At 39.8% G+C, this 23613-nt stretch overlaps 1 protein-coding gene across 1 annotated transcript in view; it reads right to left on the reverse strand.

The window, feature by feature from the left end:
- Window positions 1-23613, reverse strand: part of MINDY3 (MINDY lysine 48 deubiquitinase 3) — a 101433-nt gene that overhangs the window by 29717 nt on the left and 48103 nt on the right. Inside the window, exon 10 of the mRNA XM_079915204.1 lies at window positions 23068-23148. Coding sequence (XP_079771330.1) covers window positions 23068-23148 — 81 coding nt within the window. The remainder of the gene's footprint in view (window positions 1-23067; window positions 23149-23613) is intronic.

Genomic DNA, 23613 nt, shown 5'->3' on the forward strand with positions numbered 1-23613 from the left:
CAGGGTTTGCAGGTGACGCACGTGGCTGTCTTAATGCTCGGCACACTACGATCACCCAGGGCTGCCCATCGTAGGCTTCTCATGCGCCAGGAGAAAGAGGCCATGGGCCCTAGAGGAGGTCAAGGCTGGAGAGCCTGCCAGGTAAGACACGGAAACAGGTGAACGCAGATTACTTCAAAGACGTCAGAATAGAGTATTTCCAAAAAGGAATTTAGAGAAGTTCTTGCTTGAAGCTTAAAAGTGTGAAACAAGTATCTCAAAACGCTGTGAGGAAACAACAAAAAACCTCCAGATGTAAACTACCAAAACAGAAATTCCTTTTTTCCTCTCAAAATACAACCCAGTGGTAGTGGTCAGGTTCCACATAATAAAACCATCAACTCTAACTGTCATGACTAATAACGCAAATTGTGTCTTGAACGATTAAGAAACAAAAATCTTGCTTGCTCCTTTGGTCTCAGTGATATACTAATAGCTAATACGCTAAACTCCTTAGGAATTAACCATTCTTAATCATATCACTTATTTTAAGATGTGTTTATACAAGAGGGGTGAAAAAAAACAAAGGCCAAAACAAAAAAGATTACAGTAAATTCTAATGAAAACATTCCAAAAGTTTTCATCCACAAATCAAAACCAGTACAATCTTCCAAATTGATTATTGCTTGCTTATTCTGAATGTTTACAATGCTTTTTAGATTATTATAGAAAAAGATCTCTTAGTTAAAGCTTGTTTATATTTATATAATGTTTAAACGTTTATAGATGAAATCAGGACAAGTTACGAAACCACCTTCTCTTCCCATTAAAGTGCTTCATCCTGAACTCCTTTTACCTTTCTAATTCGATTTAAAATAACAAATTCCAACACTCACTTTTACCAATTTATTTAACTTAAACACCTCTGAACAAGGCTTCCGGTTTAAGACCTGGAGCAGAATGATCCATGTAGTAATTTTGGTAATATATTAATATTACATATATTTCGTATTTGCATAGCAAGTTTGAACAGCAAGTATAGAATTCCATTAATTGAGAAAGAGTCCTTTACAACCTTAAGATATACAACTTGTGTGAGATATAACTGCCAAATTTTTCTCATTGCACATGAAATGATTTAACTAGAAAGGATAAAGTAAAATAGAACTCTTACGTAAAGACTGTGTAGGTGTGAATAATAATACAAAGAAGAGGATTCTACCCTCAGATTTTCCATTTCCAAGACTTAATATGGCAATAGCTTTCAGATTACATATTTATTTTTCCCATATAACTATCCACACGGCCATAATGTTTTGATACTGTCAAGCCTATTAGATGACATAAAGACCTAGTCTATACATTTAATGTCACAATCTAGTGGAAGAGAGAAAAATATGTTCCTATGTTTCCATAAATATTATTAATATTATCTTAAAATTACCTTCTCAAATAACATTCAAACATACATTAATCCCCCACCCTCAAAAAACTGTTGAGTTATAAATAAGTAGAGATTCCAATGATGTAATTCCAAATTATCTAAGTCAGCAAGGATACTTGTAAGCATTTTCTTTTTTTTCATCCCCAGTTGTAGCACTTAGGAGAAGACTTCACTGTGTACTGCACCTGAAACTCTTTAAGGTACTCCCACTAGCAAGAGATTCTAAACATGAGTCTAATATTTAAATAATATTTTAATTCACTATGCTTTTAAACTCTGATTTATCATCAACATTGTTAACTTTAAAAGTAGTTCTCTACATTAGTCAAATATAGTCAGATGCTTTCATCACAGGACTGTTAGGGCAAACAACCCCTTCTCAGCCAATTTACTGGTCAACAGGGATTGCTAAACAATATAGCGTTTAAAATTATCTAGCCTTACCCAACTTCCCTTAACTGGCAAAGTGCTACAGAAGAGAAGAGGGGGGAAAAAACCCCCAAAAGCCAACAAACAAACCAAAAAACCACCAAGGTGTAACGGGACTATCTAATATCCTAGAGTCATGAAACAAATATCTTTTTCATGTAGCACTGTCTGTTCACCATAAACCTTTTAAAATGTTGTAAAATTAGCTACCCTTCTAAACACCTACAGAAATATAAGGAAGGCCCGTGTTCAGCTCGTTAGCTAGGTGTAAGTATGTAGCTCATTACTGGAAAGGTCTTTAAAGCTTATTTATTATACCTTTCATCATTATCAGGAGCAATCTGCTGTCAGGAGTAATCAAGGAGCCTCTGAGAACTTGTCTTCAGGAATGGTCATGCACACATAGATGACATTCTAGCTTGCAGACAACATCTGATAGTGCTACTAAGAGTCCTTCCAAAAAAATAATAAAGTTAACTGGTATATAATTTCCCTTTAGGCTTTAAGTAAAATTTTGCTTTAAAAATCACTTTATTGGGCTTCCCTGGTGGCGCAGTGGTTGAGAGTCCGCCTGCCGATGCAGGGGACGCGGGTTCGTGCCCCGGTCCAGGGAGATCCCACATGCCGCGGAGCGGCTGGGCCCGTGAGCCATGGCCGCTGAGCCTGCGCGTCCGGCGCCTGTGCTCTGCAACGGGAGAGGCCACAACAGTGAGAGGCCCGTGTGCCACAAGGCCCGTGTACCGCAAAAAAAAAAAAAAAAAAAAAAAAAATCACTTTATTGTATGTTCCATATTGACTCTTCACTACCTACCTAGGAAAATAATTTGGGAACCAGTGTGAAACATACTGTAAATCAGTTGTCAAATGCTCTCAAGTATATAATGTTCTTCAGTGCCAGTGTCAGAAACAGAATTCAGTTAATGCCATTAATTGAAAGTATGTAGGACAGTGGTCTTTTTTCTTACTCTTCCATGATTTCCCAAACAATGCGCAAAAGGCCCAGCTACTCCAAAACAGCCCACTGCTGACTTGTGTTGTGTCAGCAGAGAAGTCAGGGTAGGAAACATAAAGCAAAGCCCTTTGGGATTCTTTCTACACAGGAACATACACTCTAAATGTGTAAGTGAAATAAGGTAGTAGGAGGAAAGTCTCCGACAGATATGATCTGCCATGATCATTACAATTATTAATATTAACCACTGGACTTCTTTTTCTCCCTATTGCCACGACTGTACAACTCACAGTAGGGACCCCTCTAGCCTTTCTCCAGTGGTTTCTGCCAGAGAATTCATCCCTCAGGCCCAAGGCGTCCACTCTCTTATGCATCTAGAATCACTTTCTGTGTTCTCTCGTTTACTATGAAGAACCGGACCGAGAGAAGCTCTTTGCCATTTAACTACTGTATGTCATTAAAGAAACAGCTAACACAGCCATTACTCTCTAGGCACATGGACACCTACAAAATTCAAGAAAAATGATTATCTGACTTTTTTAAATGATAGAAATTAATACTATATAATCACCTGGGCAAAAATCAATCTGACAGTCAAAAATTCCTCCTTATTTCTAGGCAAAGACTCTTTATATCCTTTAAATTAAACTCTGTTAAATCACGTGGACCCACAGTTACCCATGGTGGTAGATTTGGTACCGTTGTTCTCAATTCCTTGCGCTTCCCTGTAAGAGTACAATCGCTGCTTTTTGCTATGGGACCCGTAGTACCTCTTTGTGGGTGTCTACTTCCTAGCCGCACTGACATCAGGGATTAGCCAGGTGCCTTTTTTGGCCAGAGAAATACAAGCAGAAGTGACATTCTGCCAGCTCCTGGAAGAGCTTTAAGTGTCATCAGTGGCTGGGCCAGGCATCTTCCTCTTCTCCCTCTGCCAGAGAACTGCCCCTTCCTGACAGAGGCTACTCCTCGGTCCAGATCACAGCAGGGGAGAGGCACCTGGAGGACACGTGCAGCCAGCATACAAATTAAGAGAAAGAAGCTTCGGTGTGTGTGTGGGGGGAGAGGGCTATGGTGGGAACAGTTTGCCCCAGCACAGGCAAAAAGACGGTGCACTGTTTGCAGTTTAAACGTAATAAAACTCACTTTGTCAAATTCCTCTTTATCATCATCCCATGCAGGCAGTTCTAGACAATTTCAGTGGTCAAACATCCCACCTACCTGGGGTGGACTGCTCTCATTGCCTCCCCTCCCCACTTCTTGACTACTACTGCGTAAATCACTCAAAGTTTAGGATTGTTTGTGACTTCAGGAAGCTGGCAAAAAGAATTAAACCCTAATATTCTGGCTGGGGTTTCAGCTCGCTTATGTCACATGTATAATATCTGCTCGTCCCATTCAAACTTGACCTATTTTTTCCTCTTCTATTCCTCCATGCTACCCACTGACACTGATTTTAACAATACAAGCTGCATATGGAGAATCTCCACATATACACACTTCCTGTGTTTCCTATGAAAATGGATGCCTAGAAAGATGACTGACATAGTAGTCCACACAACACTGGTCATTTAAGCTTGGTAGGCTTGGATTAGTATAAATGCAAAGTGAGGGACCTCCCTGACCCTACATTCCCCCAAATCCTACCTCCTTTTCTATTATTTTAAACAGGGTTTTACTGTGAAAAATAGTGAAAATACTCAATTTTTAATACTCTTAAGTTTTATCAAGCTTCACAGAGAAGTTCTTACTGTTCATTAAGTAACTGTTCTACTTCCATGAATAGGCTTTACATTCATGACTTGAATGTTCATGTTTAGCCTTTCATATCAAGATAAGCATGCAAACATAGTATAGATGGGGGGCTTCACTGGTGGTGCAGTCATTGAGAGTCCGCCTGCAGATGCAGGGGACACGGGTTCGTGCCCCGGTCCGGGAAGATCCCACGTGCCGCGGAGCGGCTGGGCCCGTGAGCCATGACCGCTGAGCCTGCGCGTCCGGAGCCTATGCTCCGCGGCGGGAGAGGCCACAACAGTGAGAGGCCCGTGTACCGCAAAACCAAAACCAAAACCAAACAAAACAAAACAAACATAGTATAGATGGTCTGGGGAGAAATGATTATTTCAGCTGGTGCTGTACCTGATCCCAAGTTTTGCTTCCATCTTAATCTCCTAGCACAACGAGTATGGTTCAGCCATACTGAACCAATTACTATTCTCCAAATACAGCCCGAAGTTTCCCAACCCACATCTCTTGCCTTTTTGCTTACGCTTTTCCCAAGACTAGAATACATTCATTTCATGTAAGTCTAATATACGTCATGTCCTTTAATTCAAGTATCAGCCCTCTGCACCCCCCTCCCCTCTTTCAATCTCCGTTTCACACTACAATAAAAATTTGCTTGTTTTCCTAAGGGACAGAAGTAGCTAAAAGCTCGGGAGACAGAATCCTTGCTTTAGCCAGTAGGTGTTAGTTTTCTCTGGCCCCAGAGTATAAAATGTAGATGAAAACGGAACGTATTTCACAGGGTTGCATTGAGGATTGAATGACAAATGCATGTAAGATGCTTATCACAGTGCCTGATACGGAGCAAGCACTCAGTAGAATTACCTAGTAAACTATTATAATGTATTATTATTACTATTTTTGGCCTCACGGCGTGGCATTCGGGATCTTAGTTCCCCGACCAGGGACTGAACCCGCACCCCCTGCAGTGGAAGCGTGGAGTCTTAACCACTGGACTGCCAGGGAAGTCCCTACAATGTTATTATGAATCCTTGCATTTCAACAGTACTTAGCACCATGCCCAGTGTCTGCTCTACTAGGTACTGGGGGAAAGCAGCTACATCAGGTAGTACCCGATCACAAGGAGGTAGGAAGTTTAAAGAAATTCCACGAGCATAAGGGAGCGAGAGAATCAGCAATCACATCACGAAAGCTGTCAAGCAAGGCTGGACCATGAATGCTGAGCAGGACTGTGATCACAACCTGGGCAGATGATAACATAAACAAAAGCACAGGAAAATAAACAAAATCATAAACCTGTTAATACTCACTATCATACATTAAATATATGCTGTAAGGCCTTTTCTGCTACCCGCTCCATTTGCTACAATTATTTTCATCAATTCTAGACGGACAGGTAGAGATGTGGACTCATCAATGCTGATTCTAATGAAAACTCACGGACTTCACTCATAACAGAACGCCTTTAGGCCTTTATATCAGCGATACTTTATCTTGCTTGGACAATTATTTGGGTTCTACTGTAACAAAAAGTTGTAAGAAACAAATTCAAATGGAAAGAGGAACTAATTTCAGTAAGCTGGGTGACATCACTGACATGATTAACTAAGAGAAAAAAAATTCATAAAAACCAATACAGAAACATGACAAGTTATGATTTAAACTATAAAGATTAATACTTTAGCTCTTAAATCCATTTCCTTTCTGTAGCAGATAAGGCATGAAATTTAAACAAATGCACAAACTCTAAAATATACTTAGGATAAACGGATGGGATGACTAAACCGCATTAATACATAAGAAAACCCTATTATTTTACAAAATGCCCAACTGTGAATCTAATTATATTCCAACTCCCAAGACTTTTACCCAGTAATTCAAGATACATAGAAGTGAATATTCTTTATAATAAGATCTATAAAGCATCATTTTACTTCATTTCCTTAAAACTGTGGATACATGTAGAGGAATGTATTAATGGTAAAGTAGAACTGTCCAACTTTTGAACACCCTCAAAAAGGGCTCTATCATGTAACTGCAGTAGTCTTGTTAATGTTACACTGAAGAGTGATACACAAAGGAGCTTGCTCTGTAGAAAGAATTCTATCTAGATTCCCAGGAACAGATACCACTGTAAGAACAGTCTGCTCATGCAGGAACAGTTAAATGTTTTGTTTCTCCTTTGCATTAAATTCAGTTTCTCTATATACTGTGCCTTTAAACAGAAGTGTGTTTTCATGTGTTCTTATCTAAAAGGAAAACTGCTTTATCATAGGAAAGGTCAAAGGTGACACTCTGTATACACATACAAAGAGTCCTTTTATAACCATAAGAGAGAACAAAAAGGAATGTAAAACTCATCTTCCCAACTTCAAAAGAAAGTCTGAAATGGATTACCAAGGAAATTAGTCACTGATCTTCTGAAGATGAAATTAGATGTTACAGGTAGGTTCCAACTATTTTTATGTTGTACCAGCAGCTGTCATCCCAGAGATTCAAATGCACAAAACCAAAAATGCCTAATTTATTTGTCTAACACTTTATATATAGATAATTCTAATAATATTAAAGTATCATATTTTCAAATTTAAAGCCCTTGTCTTGAATTTGCATTGAAAATTAAGTCCATAATTAGTTCCAGTTCAAGGGGAAAATATGAAAGTGACCCAAGTAATTTAATCTTAGGCCCCAAATATAAAAAAGGAAGTCAATGAGGCAAAGGGAAAAATGATGATTAGAGAGATGAAAAACATAACAGGACAAATGTCCAAATGTTCTATCAGGTAATACTTGGGCATTTAAAGTATATTAACATGTCTCAGTACGAAAAGGCCTGGCTTCTAAAAGAAGAAATGATTTAATATATTATAAAACAAATGTTACACCACCTTGTTTTAACAATAAAGTTCTAAATTCCTTAAGCATCTACTGTTCAAAATCATTTCTTCTACCTGTTCAGGAGATCTGCAGGTTTTCAACTAACTCATGAAGAGTACCATGGTATATGTGAACACCCTGCCCATGCACACAGGGCTCGCTCCCTCCCAAGGTACAGATCGAAAGGTTTTACTCTGCCATCGTTCAGAAGGCCTTCTTGGAGCATTCTCTACCTTACTTAACAGAAACTGTCTCCTTCTTTGAGGAGGTCCATGTACGTACACTGTACTACAGTTCACCTCACCCACATCCTTCCCCCCCACAAGGTAGTTTTACTGTCAAACCATAAATACAACACTGAGATGAAATCATTTAAGCAACTGATCCTCCCTAACCATTAAAACAATGTCTTTTTGCCTTGGCATCAACCAACTGGGAAATAATGTTGCAAGAATTCGGGGTGTAGGGGGTGCTGAATTTCCGGCAGGGGCTTTTGGCGATTTAAGGAACCAAGTGGAACTTTCCTCTTCTCCCTAGGAATGTCCCACTTTTGGACAAGAACAGACAGGTAAAAAGAGCAACATTTAAACAGCTCAGTTTTAAATTTTATTACCTTGTAAAAATCTTTTTTTTTTTTTTTTCTGTTCCTTTCCTCCATTTGACATCAGTAAAAGTTTTAAACGCCACAAAACTGATTTGGGTGTAAATGGCAAATGGTACCAAAACGAAATGAAACCAAAAATCCAAAGGACAAACAGAAAAAAAGCCTAAATAAACCCTCAAGTTTGGTCTTGGGGGTTTACATATCACAAGAACCGTCAACTCAACCCCCGGGCAACGTGACTCCTTGGAGAACTGCTGGGTCCACACCAATGACACAGGAGACCGGAAACAACGTCTTCTGTTAATTAACACAGCAAGGGTGACACTAGGTAACTTGTTTTTTTAAATACAGTACAGTGTACACAGGTCCCAAGAAAACCCTGCATAAGCCCCTTGTGGAGACTTGAGCCAATGCACTGGCTGTTTATAAAAATATTGTGTTGCTACAAAAGTATAAATTAATGCTACTGGTACTAAGAAATATTAAACACATAAAACTTCCAAGGATTAAGAAAAATATTCATTAGTACCTGTAGAAAACTCTGGCCTAAAAAGATTTTTTTGTGTTTCTTTTCTTGTAAATTTTTTTTTTTTGGTATTTTTTTAAGATGACTTGAGTTTCTTGCACTCAGAGACACACAGTCAGCTGTGCCTATGGCATTGCCTAGAACGTCTTAACTACTGAGAAAGGCTGGGGGTGCACACGCATGGGTACTGAGTGGGGCCCGGGAGGGAGGGGCACCAAGGCTTTCTCAAGATTTACCTGATGTGAAAGAATCACTGATGCGAAGTCACGGGGAAAAGAAAAAGGCAGGATCATCACAGCACAACTGAGAATAATTTATGCTTTTTTAAAAATATCTCTGCTTCAGGTGGTTGCACAAAATGATTTCCTGATGCTTGGCACCTGAATGACCCTGGACGCACTGCCCGGCGGGGCCGGGAGACTCCAGCCCCGTGCCAGGCCACGAGCTCGCTCACCGCTTTGGAACCCAGCCCCCTGGCTGGGTGGGAGGGAAGGGTCCCAGGTAGGGACCGGCTGCCACCTGGGTTGCTGGAGGAGCCCCCCTTCCGGCTGGCCTCAGACCCCACAGTCTCTTGCCAACCTGGACTTCAGGAAGTGCCACAGGGATCCCAGACCCCTGAGGCTGCGGACCAGGCCAGGCTGTGCCCCTTTAAGGAACTTTGGATCGAAGAGTCAAGGTGCCCGGTGGGACGCGTGAGTGGGGAAGACACCCACGGGTCCTGATGCTGACACCCAACTGCAAACGTAGCAAATCCTTCTCTGTACAGGAGTTGAACCTTTAAAGCATCGCCCGTGGTGGTGGAGGGGCATGAATATAACAAACGGCAACCCGCTGCCCTTCACCCTCATCAAAGTGGGAGCAGGTGCCTCTTCGCACAGAAACCACAGGGTCCCTCCAGGGGATGGTGGGGCTCCACTGACCACGATCCTCAAACGCAAATGAAGAGAGGAAGAAAAACAACAACAAAATCCTCCAGAAAACCCTGAAAAGGGGACACTGGGAGGGAAACAGAAGAGGGAAAACACTGCATCACTGGTGCACCATAACTGGCCTAGCAAACATAAGCCACAGTGAAGAGGGGGCAGGCCCCTTCCCAGTTCTCCCACTGGCCCGGCTGGATACAGGGGGCTGAGGTGGGGCTGGCGGGGCTGAGACAGGAGCCCCCAGCCACTGTCTCCAGCGGACAGCCTGAGCCTTACTTAGCCTCCCGGTTTCATCTAAACCAGCAACCTTTCTAGAGGCCCTCCCTCAGGTACGTCCCAGGGACAGAGGCACTGCCGCTGTGCCCAAGGCAAGGGCAGAGCTTTGAACCTGCCCGGCTCAGTGGGCAGGAGGAGACTGCTGGCCGTGCTTTGGGTGCCTCCTCTTCCCGTCTCTGCAGGCACATCCATTGTCACAGCAACACTCAAGTACAGTCCCCTTCTGGGCCATGGCTCACAGGACCTCCCTTCTCCATCTACATCCCAGGTTCATTCCAAACCTGTCTTGTGAACCTGTGCCCGCAAGGGTGCATGCTGCATCCCTGACAGCTCTCCAGGTGCCCACTTTCCAAGGAGTCTAGTCCAAGTCCAGGCGCAAGCCTAGGGGACCCCTAAAGGCAGAGGGTCTGCTTCACAGTGGAAAACACGCCCTGCAGAGTTTTTCTCTGGTGTTTCTCGGAAGTGCAGGAGAGAAAGGAGCAAACTGAAGGAGAAGACGCTTGCCAGCCTACAGAGCTGGTGTCAAAAAAAGTCCTTCCCAGAAATCTGGAGATGCAGAACGTCTCAACTGTGTCATCGGACTGTCCTCTCTTCACCAAGAAACCTTCTATTGGCGGGTTCTGTGAAACCCCTGCTGCTTGATGACTCTGAGCTCCTAAAAGGTCCCTGCAGTTAGATTCTGTGCTTTCCCCCCTCAATATTAACTAGAAAACTCCTATTTACATAGGGTAGCAAGCTACATTTTTTCCAACCACGTTCTCTAAAACACGTCAGAGTACAGTATCATGTTTGCTGCTTCACACAGATGCTAAGATTAAAAAGATGACCATGTCTACACTGGATAGAAAAGATGACTTAATAAAACATGGCAGAGTTCAATTTAAAAATTTAAAGATTACATAGAGAAGATGGTCATAAATTATCTGAAGTTTTACAACCTGTTCATAAAGGTTATTAAAATTTATTTTCAACATTGACATTCAAATAAATAAAACTCAATTGTGAAAAATCTCTCCCAGTCCTACAATGTGTTCAGTGATTCTCTATGGGTCAAGAAGACAGTTCCAATGATATAAAAATAAGTTCTGGGCCATTGGACATCTCAAATATCAAGTGATTTTATTAAGTAAACAGATGGCACTGAATTTAAAATGACAAACTTATAACTCTTTCTAAAAAATTGTAATTACTTAGACTCCTAAAGATAAGCTGTTCATCTCGAAAAGAAAAACCAAAACAGTTATTTCACTGAATAGAAACAATTTTCTTACCCATCCTCAACCATGAAGGCAAATTTTAAATATGATGGCGTATATAATGTGACAATGTTTACTTACAAATACTCATCAAAATTGTTTTTATTCACTAATCTGGAGAAAGAACCTGTGTATGTTATGTGTATTTAAGTTGATCAGGCAGAATAAAAGCAAGTCATTCTGTTTTTGTCTCCATATAGGATACTGCATGCATTAACTGTTATTTCTTGATTTATAAGCTTAAGATCTACTGAATATTTTTTTAACAACCTTATGGGAGTATATATAATTGCTTTACAATGGTATGTTAATTTCTGCTTTATAACAAAATGAATCAGCTATACATATACATATATCCCCATATCTCCTCCCTCTTGCGTCTCCCTCCCAACCTCCCTATCCCATCACTCAGGGTGGTCACAAAGCACGTGGCTGCTTCCCACTAGCTATCTATTTTACATTTGGTGGTGTATATATGTCCATGCCACTCTCTCACTTTGTCACAACTTACCCTTCCCTCTCCCTGTGTCCTCAAGTCCATTCTCTATGTCTGCGTCTTTATTCCTGTCCTGGCCCTACATTCATCAGAACCATTTTTTTTTAGAATCCATATATATGTGTTAGCATATGGTATTTGTTTTTCTCCTTCTGACTTACTTCACTCTGTATGACAGACTCTAGGTCCATCCACGTCTCTACAAATAACTCAATTGCATTTCTTTTTATGGCTGACTAATATTCCATGGTATATATGTGCCACATCTTCTTTATCCATTCATCTGTCGATGGACACTTAGGTTGCTTCCATGTCCTGGCTATTGTAAATAGAGCTGCAATGAACATTGTGGTACATGACTCTTTTTGAATTATGGTTTTCTCGGGGTGTATGCCCAGTAGTGGGATTGCTGGGTCATATGGTAGTTCTATTTGTAGTTCTCTAAGGAACCTCCATACTGTTCTCCACAGTGGCTGTATCACTTTACATTCCCACCAACAGTGTAAAAGGTTCCCTTTTCTCCACACCCTCTCCAGCATTTGTTGTTTGTAAATTTTTTGATGACGGCCATTCTGACTGGTGTGAGGTGATACCTCATTGTAGTTTTTTTTTTTTTTTTTTTTCTTTTTCCGGTACGCGGGCCTCTCACTGTTGTGGCCTCTCCCGTTGCGGAGCAACAGGCTCTGGACGCGCAGGCTCCGCGGCCATGGCTCACGGGCCCAGCCGCTCCGCGGCATGTGGGATCTTCCCGGACCGGGGCACGAACCCATGTCCCCTGCATCGGCAGGCGGACTCTCAACCACTGCGCCACCAGGGAAGCCCTGTCATTGTAGTTTTGATTTGCATTCTCTAATGATTAGTGATGTTGAGCATCCTTTTATGTGTTTGTTGGCAATCTGTTTATTTTCTTTGGAGAAATGTCTATTTAGGTCTTCTGCCCATTTTTGGATTGGGTCGTTTGTTTTTTTGATATTCAGCTGCATGAACTGCTTGTAAATTTTGGAGATTAATCCTTTGTCAGTTGCTTCAACTGCAAGTATTTTCTCCCATTCTGAGGGTTCTCTTTTGGTCTTGTTTATGGTTTCCTTTGCTGTGCGAAAGCTTTTAAGTTTCATTAGGTCCCATTTGTTCATTTTTGTTTTTATCTCCATTTCTCTAGGAGGTGGGTCAAAAAGGATCTTGAGGTGATTTCTGTCATAGGTGTTCTGCCTATGTTTTTCTCTAAGAGTTTAATAGTGTCTGGCCTTACATTTAGCTCTTTAATCTCTTTTGAGTTTATTTTTGTGTCTGGTGTTAGGGAGTGTCCTAACTTCATTCTTTTACATGTAGCTGTCCAGTTTTCCCAGCACCACAGATTGAAGAGGCTGTCTTTTCTCCACTGTATATTCTTGCCTCCTTTATCAAAAATAAGGTGACTATAGGTGCCTGGGTTTATCTCTGGGCTTTCTATCCATTGACATATATTTCTGTTTTTGTATCAGTACCATACTGTCTTGATTACTGTAGCTCTGTAGTATAGTCTGAAGTCTGGGAGCCTGATTCCTCCAGCTCCATTTTTCTTTCTCAAGATTGCTTTGGCTGGTTGGGATCTTTTGTTTCTCCATACAAATTGTGAAACTTATTGTTCTAGTTCTGTGAAAAATGCCATTGGTAGTTTGACAGGGATTGGACTGAATCTGTAGATTGCTTTGGGTAGTATAGTCATTTTCACAATGTTGATTCTTCCAACCAAGATAACAGTATCTCTCTCCATCTGTTAGTATCATCTTTAATTTCTTTCATCAGTGTCTTATAGTTTTCTGCATACAGACCTTTTGTCTCCTTAGGTAGGTTTATTCCCAGGTATTTTATTCTTTTTGTTGCAGTGGTAAATGGGAGTGTTTCCTTAATTTCTATTTCAGATTTTTCATCATTAGTGTATAGGAATGCAAGAGAGTTCTGTGCATTAATTTTGTATCCTGCTACTTTACCAAATTCATTGATTAGCTCTAGTAGTTTTCTGGTAGCATCTTTAGGATTCTCTATGTGTAGTATCATCTCATTTGCAAACAGTGACAATTTTACTTCTTCTTTTCCGATTTGGATTCCTTTATCTTCTCTTATTGCCATGGCTAAAATTTCCAAAACTTTGGTGAATAATAGTGGTGAGGGCTGGCAACCTTGTCTTGTTCCTGATGTTAGAGGAAATGGTTTCAGTTTTTCACCACTGAGAACGATGTTGGCTGTGGGTTTGTCACATATGGCCTTTATTATGTCAAGGTAGTTTCCCTGTATGCCTACTTTCTGGAGAGTTTTTTTAATCAAAATTGCTGCTGAATTTTGTCGAAAGTTTTTGTGCATCTATTGAGATGATCATATGGTTTTTCTCCTTCAGTTTGTTAATATGGTGTATCACATTGATTGATTTGCGTATATTGAAGAATCCTTGCATTCCTGGGATAAGCCCCACTTGATCATGGTGTATGATTGTTTGGATTAATGTGCTGTTGGATTCTGTTTGCTAGTATTTTGTGGAGGATTTTTGCATGTATATTCATCACTGATATTGGCCTGTAGTTTTCTTTCTTTGTGACATCTTTGGTTTCAGTAACAGGGTGACGGTGGCCTCGTAGAGTGAGTTTGGGAGTGTTCCTCCCTCTGCTATATTTTGGAAGAGTTTGAGAAGGATAGGTGTTAGTTCTTCTCTAAATGTTTGATAGAATTTGCCTGTGAAGCCCTCTGGTCCTCAGCTTTTGTTTGTTGTAAGATTTTTAATTACAGTCTCAATTTCAGTGCTTGTGATTGGTCTGTTTATATTTTCTATTTCTTCCTGGTTCAGTCTTGGAAGATTGTGCTTTCCTAAGAATTAGTCCATTTCTTCCAGGTCGTCCATTTTATTGGCATATAGTTGCCTGTAGTAATCTTTCATGATTCTTTGTATTTCTGCATTGTCAGTTGTTACTTCTCCTTTTCCATTTCTAATTCTGTTGATTTGAGTCTTCCTTTTTATCCTGATGAGTCTGGCTAATGGTTTATCAATTTTGTTTATCTTCTCAATGAAACAGCTGTTAGTTTTATTGATCTTTGCTATTGTTTCCTTCATTTATTTTTCATTTATTTCTGATCTGATCTTTATGATTTCTTTCCTTCTGCTTATTTTGGGTTTTTTTTTCTTTCTTTCTTTCTCTTAATGCTTTAGGTGAATGGTTAGGTTGTTTATTTGAGATTTTCTTGTTTCTTGACGTAGGACTGTATTGCTATAGACTTCCTCTTAGAACTGCTTTTGCTGCATCCCATAAGTTTTGGGTGGTTGTGTTTTCGTTGTCATTTGTCTCTAGGTATATTTTGATTTCCTCTTTGATTTCCTCAGTGATCTCTTGGTTATTTAGTAGCATATTGTTTAGCCACCATGTGTTTGTAGTTTTTACAGTTTTTTTCTTGTAATTGATACCTAGTCTCACAGCACTGTGGTCTCAAAAGATACTTAATATGATTTCAATATTCTTAAATTTACCAAGGCTTGATTTGTGACCCAAATATGATCTATCCTGGAGAATGTTCCATGAGCACTTGAGAAGAAAGTGTATTCTGCTGTTTTCGGATGGAATGTCCTATAAATATCAATTAAGTCCATCTTGTTTAATGTATCATTTAAAGCTTGCGTTTCCTTATTTTCATTTTGGATGATCTGTCCATTGGTGAAAGTGCAGTGTTAAAGTCCCCTACTATGACTGTGTTACTGTCGATTTCCCCTTTTATGGCTGTTAGTATTTGCCTTATGTATTGAGGTGCTCCTATGTTGGGTGCATAAATATTTATTTACAATTGTTATATCTTCTTCTTGGATTGATCCCTTGATCATTATGTAGTGTCCTTCTTTGTCTCTTCTAATAGTCTTTATTTTAAAATCTATTTTGTCTGATAGGAGAATTGCTACTCCAGCTTTCTTTTGATTTCCATTTGCATGGAATATCTTTTTCCATCCCCTCACTTTCAGTCTGTATGTGTCCCTGGGTCTGAAGTGGGTCTCTTGTAGACAGCAGATATATGGGTCTTATTTTTGTGTCCATTCAGCCAGTCTATGTCTTTTGGTTGGAGCATTTAATCCACTTACATTTAAGGTAGTTATTGATATATATGTTCCTATTACCCTTTTCTTAATTGTTCTGGGTTTGTTATTGTAGGTCTTTTCCTTCTCTTGTGGTTTCCTGCCTAAAGAAGTTCCTTTAGCATGTTTTGTAAAGCTGGTTTGCTGGTGCTGAATTCTCTTAGCTTTTGCCTCGCTGTAAAGGTTTTAATTTCTCCTTCGAATCTGAATGAGATCCTTGCTACGTACAGTAATCTTGGTTGTAGGTTTTTCCCTTTCATCACTTTAAATATGTCCTGCCACTCCCTTCTGGCTTGCAGAGTTTCTGCTGAAAGATTAGCTGTTAACCTTATATGGATTCCCCTGTATGTTATTTGTTGTTTTTCCCTTGCTGCTTTTAATATTTTTTCTTTGTATTTAATTTTTGTGATTAATATGTGTCTTGGCATATTTCTCCTTGGATTTATCCTGTGTGGGACTCTCTGCGCTTCCTAGCCTTGATTGACTATTTCCTTTCCCATATTAGGGAAGTTTTCAATAATCTCTTCAAATATTTTCTCAGTCCCTTTATTTTTCTCTTCTTTTTCTGGGATCCCTATAATTTGAATGTTGGTGCATTTAATGTTTTCCCAGAGGTCTCTGAGACTGTCCTCGATTCTTTTCATTCTTTTTTCTCTATTTTTCTCTGTGGTATTATTTCCACTGTTTTATCTTCCAGGTCACTTATCTGTTCTTCTGCCTCAGTTATTCTGCTATTGATTTCTTCTAGAGAATTCTTAATTTCATTTATTATGTTGTTCATCATTGTTTGTTTGCTCTTTAGGTCTTCTAGGTCCTTGTTAAACGTTTCTCATATTTTCTCCATTCTATTTCCAAGATTTTGGATCACCTTTACTATCATTACTCTGAATTCTTTTTCAGGTAGACTGCCTATTCCCTCTTCATTTGTTTGGTCTGGTGGGTTTTTACCTTGTTCCTTCATCTGCTGTGTGTTTCTCTGCCTTCTCATTTTGCTTAACTTACTGTGCTTAGGGTCTCCTTTTTGCAGGTTCGTAGTTCCCATTGTTTTTGGTGTCTGCCCCCAGTGGGTAAGGTTGGTTCAATGGGTTGTGTAGGCTTCCTGGTGGAGGGGACTGGTGCCCGTGTTCTGGTAGATGAGGATGGATCTTGTCTTTCTGGTGGGCAGGACTGCATCCAGTGGTGTGTTTTGAGGTGTCTATGTCCTTATTATGATTTTAGGCAGCCTCTCTGCTAATGGGTGGGGTTGTGTTCCTGTCTTTCAGTTGTTTGGCATAGGGTGCCCAGCACTACAGCTTGATGGTCGTTGAATGGAGCTGAGTCTTAGTGTTGAGATGGAGATCTCTGGGAGAGCTTTTGCCGTTTGATATTACGTGGAGCTGGGAGGTCACTGGTGGACCAATGTCCTGAACTCGGCTCTCCCACCTCAGAGCCACAGGCCTGACACCCGGCCGGAGCATGAAGAGCCTGTCAGCCACATGGCAGGGATCAGCTCCACGGACTGCAGGGGCCTTCAGGGGCACCCAGGCACCAGGGGGGACCATCCTCCCACAGCAGCCTCTAGGGTAGGGCCCGTGTCAGACCACCGGGATCTACTGAATTCTTGTAATCAAAGACAACTTGGCACACTTACGTCCCCTTTTCCCCCTTTATCAAGTACTAACATGCTTATATCACAATGTGAAATAAATCTTCGGTGTTTTCTGCTAATTTATTTCTTTAACAGCAATCTATAGAGCATGAACACTGTGCCTGACACTGTTCTTGGTGTTAGGAAACAGAAACAAAACAGACCAAAATCCTGCTGTCATAAAGCTTACTAGTGAGGCAGGTAATACATAAAACAAATAACTAAGATATATAGTATGTGCCTAGTAACCAGGATTTATTAAAACCTTTCATTTCAATAAAAAGACAAACAACCTAATTCAAAAATAGACAAGGGACCTGAATAGACAATTCTCCAAAGAAGATATACAAATGGCCAAAAAGCACATAAAAAGATGATCAACATCATCAGTCATGAGGAAAATGTAAATCAAACCACAAAGACCACTTAGCTGCAACTAAGAGTCCACATGCTGCAAGTAAGAAGTCTACATGCTGCAACTAAGAGCCCGCAGGCTACAACCAACACCCAGTGTGGCCAAAATAAATAAATAATATTTTTTAAAAAAATCTATTTTTGAGGGAATTCCCTGGTGGTACAGTGGTCGGGACTCCTCACTTTCACTGCCAATGGTGTGGGCTCAATCCCTGGACAGGGAACCAAAATCCCGCAAGCTGCGTGGTGCGGCACGGTCCCCGCCAAAAATAAATCTATTTTCGAGAATGAGCGGGAGAGAGAATCTTAATGAAAAGGGGGAAAGGATGGGGTTGAGCTTTTAGAAAAGGTGGCTAGAGAAGGCCTCACTAAGGAGGTGACACTTGAATGCTGACCTGAAGGTAGGAAGGAATCCTTTATACAGACATCTGATGCAAGATCCTAAAGGGAAGAGCAGGGGCAGAGGGCTTGCCTCACTTTTGAGGCAGAGGGAAGGCCACCGTGGCCAAGCAAGACAGGAGGGGAGAGTAGTAGGAAATGAGATTAGAGGGCAACAGGGAATCTGATTAGCAAAGGAAGGGCCTAGGGGGTCATTCTAAGGACTTTGGCTTTTACTCTTAGTGAAAAGGGAGCCAATGACGTGAAGTGACTTACATTTTAATGGGCTCCTTTTAGTCCTGAATTGAGAAGCTACTACAGACCCATGAAGGGCAACAGCATGGTCTAGTCATCAGTTAGGAAGCTAGAGCAATGATGGAGGAAAGAGAATTCTCCAATTTGTCTTTCAATTCTTTCAGTAAGTTTTCAGTTTCTCTTTCGTCCTTCAAATGTTCTGTCCTTATCGCCTCCATAGTTTCATGGATATAATAACTTCTCTTACGGTTTTTGGTGTTTTGAAGTTTTTCTTTCATGCCTTCACTGTCTCTGATCTTTTCGGTTCCTTTTTCCTTATTTGCTCTTATTTCTGTTTTTCTTTTTTTTTGGCCAAGCCACTTGGCTTGCAGTATCTTAGTTCCCCAATCAGGGACTGAACCCGTGCCCCCTGCAGTGAGAGCGTGGAGTTCTAACCACTGGAATGCCAGGGAAGTCCTTGATTTCTGTTTTTCACGTTAGCATTCCTCAAATATCTGATGATCCTTGGTGGTCTGCTAATATGTGGAAAAACTAAAAAGCACTGTCTGTGTGGGCAGGACTTGGAAACCTCACTGTGAGATTATTTGGTTGGGCCGTTTCATTGCAGTATCTTGACCTGGTCAATTTGGCCAAAGAAAAATAAATTGCTTTAATCACGAGTGGGTACATTCAACAAGTGAAAAGCTGCTGAGATCTAATCATTAAAAACACACACCTCATGAGGCTTCTCACCCCTCGTCTATCCGAGCCACTCTATCACCAAGTCCTGTCAGCTTAACTCGGGTATAAATCTCTCAAATTTATATACAGTTGATCCTTGAACAATGCAGGGGTTGGGGGTGCTGACCCTCACTCAGCACCACCGAAAACTCACATTTAACTTATAATCGGTCCTATGTATCCATGGTTCCTCTGTATCTGTGGTTCCGCATCCACGGATTCAACCACCTGGGGATCCAACCAACTGGGAAGTGTGTAGGATTTACTATGGAAAAATAATCCGTGTGTAAGTGGACCCGCTCAGTTCAAACCCGGTGTTGTTCAAGTTGTACTTCTATCCATCTCTATCATCATTCCCCTGGACCAAACTACACTTTGCTCACCAGGAAGACTACGGGAGTCTTGTTCACCTACTCCTAGGATATCCTTCAGTGTCTGTCTTCCACAACTGGCCAGAGTGATCTTTACAAAGTGCATTTTTAGTCCTGCTCCCTTCCTTCATATCTCCCCCCCAAACTACTCCCACCGATTTTTAAAGTCTAGTGGTGGTCCTTACTCTTAGAAGAGAGTCGCATGGGCTGCCTACCTTTGCAGCCTCCTCCCGCCCCCGGTCCCGCCCCCAGTTCTCAGCGCTCCTGCTCTCCTCTCCGTTGTTCACACCACAGTCCTTTCTTCTATGGCTGTTTGCTTGCTCCAACTGTTTCTTTAAGTAGGGAATGCTCTTTTTTCCCTCTCCCTGTAGTTTCATCTTACTGATGCCTCAGGGCTCACTTTCAACATCAATTCCTCAAGGAGAGATTCCTAATCTTCCTTAAAGCTTTACAGACCTGTGTTTTGTTAGCATCCATCACAGATGTAATTTTATAAGTGTGACTCTTTGATTAATGCCTCCCCCATTAAAATGCACACTTCCATAAAAACAGGTGCCTAATCCTTTCCCTTACCATGTATTCACAGCACCCTGCATAATATCAGGCACATATTATACGCCCTGTAAATATCTGACAAATGGGTATATACGTGAAGGCAGAGAACTGCAACTATTACCACCTCCAGTGTGTAAGTCACATGAAGAAGGTGACTGCTTTTCAAAGGCATTTTACAATGCCAAATTACAGACTGCCTTGAAAACTGTGACCTTAAAACATGCTTTTTTACTTCATCGTAATCAGGACAAAGAAATCAGCACACAAAATACATTTCCAGACAAACACACACACCAGTTTTACAGAAAAAGATATAAACATTCACATTAAGGTCTGGGGCAGGTGGGGGGCCGGGAACAAAACTCTGTTGTTCATTTCAGGCCAAGAACATAAAGTGAACCTACCTACCAGAAACAAAGAAACCAAAAATCAAACAGAATAACAAAAACAAAGCCATAGCTAAAATTACTTGTGCAAATACATAAATATGCAAGAAAGAATGACCAAGTAATGGATCTTGTTGTAACGTAAAGAAAAGCAAAATTGACAGTATTTTCTATATGATAAAGACTATATAAATACTGCTTCATTTAAAAAAACTTAAAATTGGACCTAGTAAATGCTACCAAGTATCATCAATGTTATTTACCATTTACATGTTCTTCCAGCTTTAGAATACTTTATTTCAAAGGGAAAATTTTTTTACCTGTAACTCTATAAAGATAACATGTTCAAGCAATCCAAATTCAATTGTGCTAAAATTCACGGAAAAGGAAGTACCCGTGCTTTTAAGAAGCTTCAGAGTGAGTCATGAGGACATATTTTTAGAAGATATAAACGTCACTGGAACCCAACTGTAGGAAATTCGTGCAAAGGCTTTATTCATTAAACTAATGAATTTCTCTACAGTATGTGCCAGTCTATATACCAGATGGGGAAAACACAAAGGTAAGTATCAAAACAATCAGTACAAAATTTAAGAGTTCTAAAAGAGAGATAAGGTATTTGGAATACCTGGTCTTTATGATTTATAACAGTAGAAGAACCTGAAATCTTAACGTAAGCTTTTCTATAATTACTTCATGTGTGTGTGCACTTTCCTATCAGGATTATTAGCAGCTTCAAGGATGCAAATACATGAAGACAGATTTAAAAACCCTGACTGACATCCACGGTGTACGCTGAGTGTGTTTTGTCAGGTCCACAACTGGTGTGGCAGGGTTTTTAAAGTTTTCCTATGTACTTCATGGCTCAATTCCACTTTTCAATGCAGTGGCTGGGGCCTACGGATAAGAAGATGAATGAGAGAGTCCGTGCCCCACTGCTGACCACGGGCCATGCAAAGAAAGGCGCGGGTAGTAGCAACGGTGCACCATGTGATAAATGCAACAGCACAATGGACCCACTGCTATGGGAACAACAAAGAATACCAGAACAGGTAGGTAAGGAGTGTCTACTCCATAGAAAGGTGGGTATCATTCACTCCCATGACTCTCTCAACATACCTAACATTTCGATGTTTGAAAACAAAATGTCTGCATATTTACATAGCGCAAGTGACACTGTTTCTTCTATTAACCTCCCGTGAAACCTCTTCTGCTGTTTTGACAACAAAATCTTTTCTTAAATATCAATCATAAAATTTAAGGTTTAAAATATTTTTATCTTAGTATCTTTTATATTTGACACATATAGTTTGATAGAATTTATTAGTTTTCCTAATGTTAAAGAATAGGGTTGGTGATAAAAATAATAATTGGCTTGAAAATACATTTCTGTATGTGAATTGGAATTGATTTCCTTTTCTGGAAATTTATAACACTTGACACTAAAGTGAGTCAAATGATGAAATCCTCACAGGCAGGAATTAGTTGTTTAGGTTCTGTAGTTTACATTTGCTTTTAACTTCTTCCTCTCTACTTCAGGAGGAAAATATATAGCAAAAGCCGTCAGACGAAATGTAACAAATCAGTATGGTCTGTACTCTTACGGTTGTATTTTATAGCTTTCCCTGTTTAAGGAAAGGTAAGTATGTAAATCCACTAGCTGGATGTTTGCCAGCACAATAAAAGTGAATACAGTAATAAATAATGAAATAGATCCACAAAACTTAGCACTGTCAGTTCAGTCTTTGGTACAATTTATACAATTCATACTTCTTACAGAAACAAATAAAGTACTTTAACAAGTACAAGCTGAAAAAGCACGTTGAGTAATCAGGAAAGTGCAACAGAATTAAGAAACATCAAAAATATAATTATATATTTTCTTCCTTTAGTCCAACATCTAGCAACTCTATGTAGGCATACCAGAAATGTTTAATAAATGTAGAATAATGAAAACGGCAAAGATGATGATGACAACAGCTAAGATATACTGGGCATTTAACTTGTACTAGGTACTGCTAATTGTTTAATATTTAAGCCTGACAACAATCCTAAGAGCAAGGCACTATTATTAAACCCTATTTTAAAGACATGGGAGAAGAGGCTGAGCCATGTTAGGAAGCGGCATGGTTGGGATTCTAACGAAGGCTGTCTGACTTCAAGGCTCTTAACCACTCAATTGTGGAAAAAGAAATATTATAAAGGCTGGGATTTAGCAAGTTTTGTTGCAAGAACTTTATAACAAACATATTCAAATGTATTTAATCTAGTTCAATATTGTAATATTGTATCTACTAAAACTGTAGGAAATATTCCATCCTGAAAGAGCAACTGACTTGTATACCACTGAACTATTAATAGATTTTAAAATGCTTTTTCCTAGATGTTATAAATAAAACTATTTTATATCACGTAAGTTAGATTCTTATCCTCTCTGCAAAAGAGTAAACCAAAACATTTAATTTCAATTATTTTCACCATAACACAAGTGATTTCTGAAAAAAATCAAGAGCCAAAGTTCTAAAGTTGGAAAAGATAAAGAAATTATAAGTAAATCATGACTGATTTTACTGAAATGATTCCAAAACCAAAGCAGTACAACAGTACGCCCTTTAGTATTAACTTTTTAGATTTTGAAACAATCCACTTCACAGTGGGAATACACTGAAGTCTGTACAAAGATCCAAACTAAACATGGACTTATATTACTTGTTTGCCTGATGTCATACTTACCAAAAAAAAAAAAAAAAAATCCTGCAATAAGCATACCTTGGCAAAAAATACGGTGAGGTGAGTTTCACTGCCAACAATCCAAATAGGGAATTTTGGAGATTTCAAGTAAGAACCAACCTAGAACAAATGTAGCAAAATAAACAAACAAATGAAAATTTTATACTGCCTGTTAAATATCTGCCAACGAATATTTGAAGCATAACTGAAGTGTCTAATTCATATTGAAAGGGAATAATGGATTGTGCCAGAATGCCTTACCCATAATGGTCAAATGCTAAGTGTAAAAAAGGAATGTTATAAAGACTGTCAGGGCTAAGTTTTTAACTACACCTTTCCACTAGAAGAATAATACAGATTTAACACAGCTAAAAAGAATTAGTTTAGCTCTAAGAATCATTCTCAGGTTTCACTAAAGATCCTAGATAAAATGACCACTTCTAGAAATTCAGCTTGGTACCTCAAACCCTAAAACTATAACCTTGACAACAATTATGAGGAAAATAATTATAAATTAACAAGTGAGTAGATATATGAATAAATAAGGGGAAAAACCTTAAGAATATTCTGTCTTCAAAGAACCTG

Source organism: Stenella coeruleoalba (genome assembly GCF_951394435.1).
Source record: "Stenella coeruleoalba genome assembly, chromosome: 2".
Taxonomy (NCBI): Eukaryota; Metazoa; Chordata; class Mammalia; order Artiodactyla; family Delphinidae; genus Stenella; species Stenella coeruleoalba.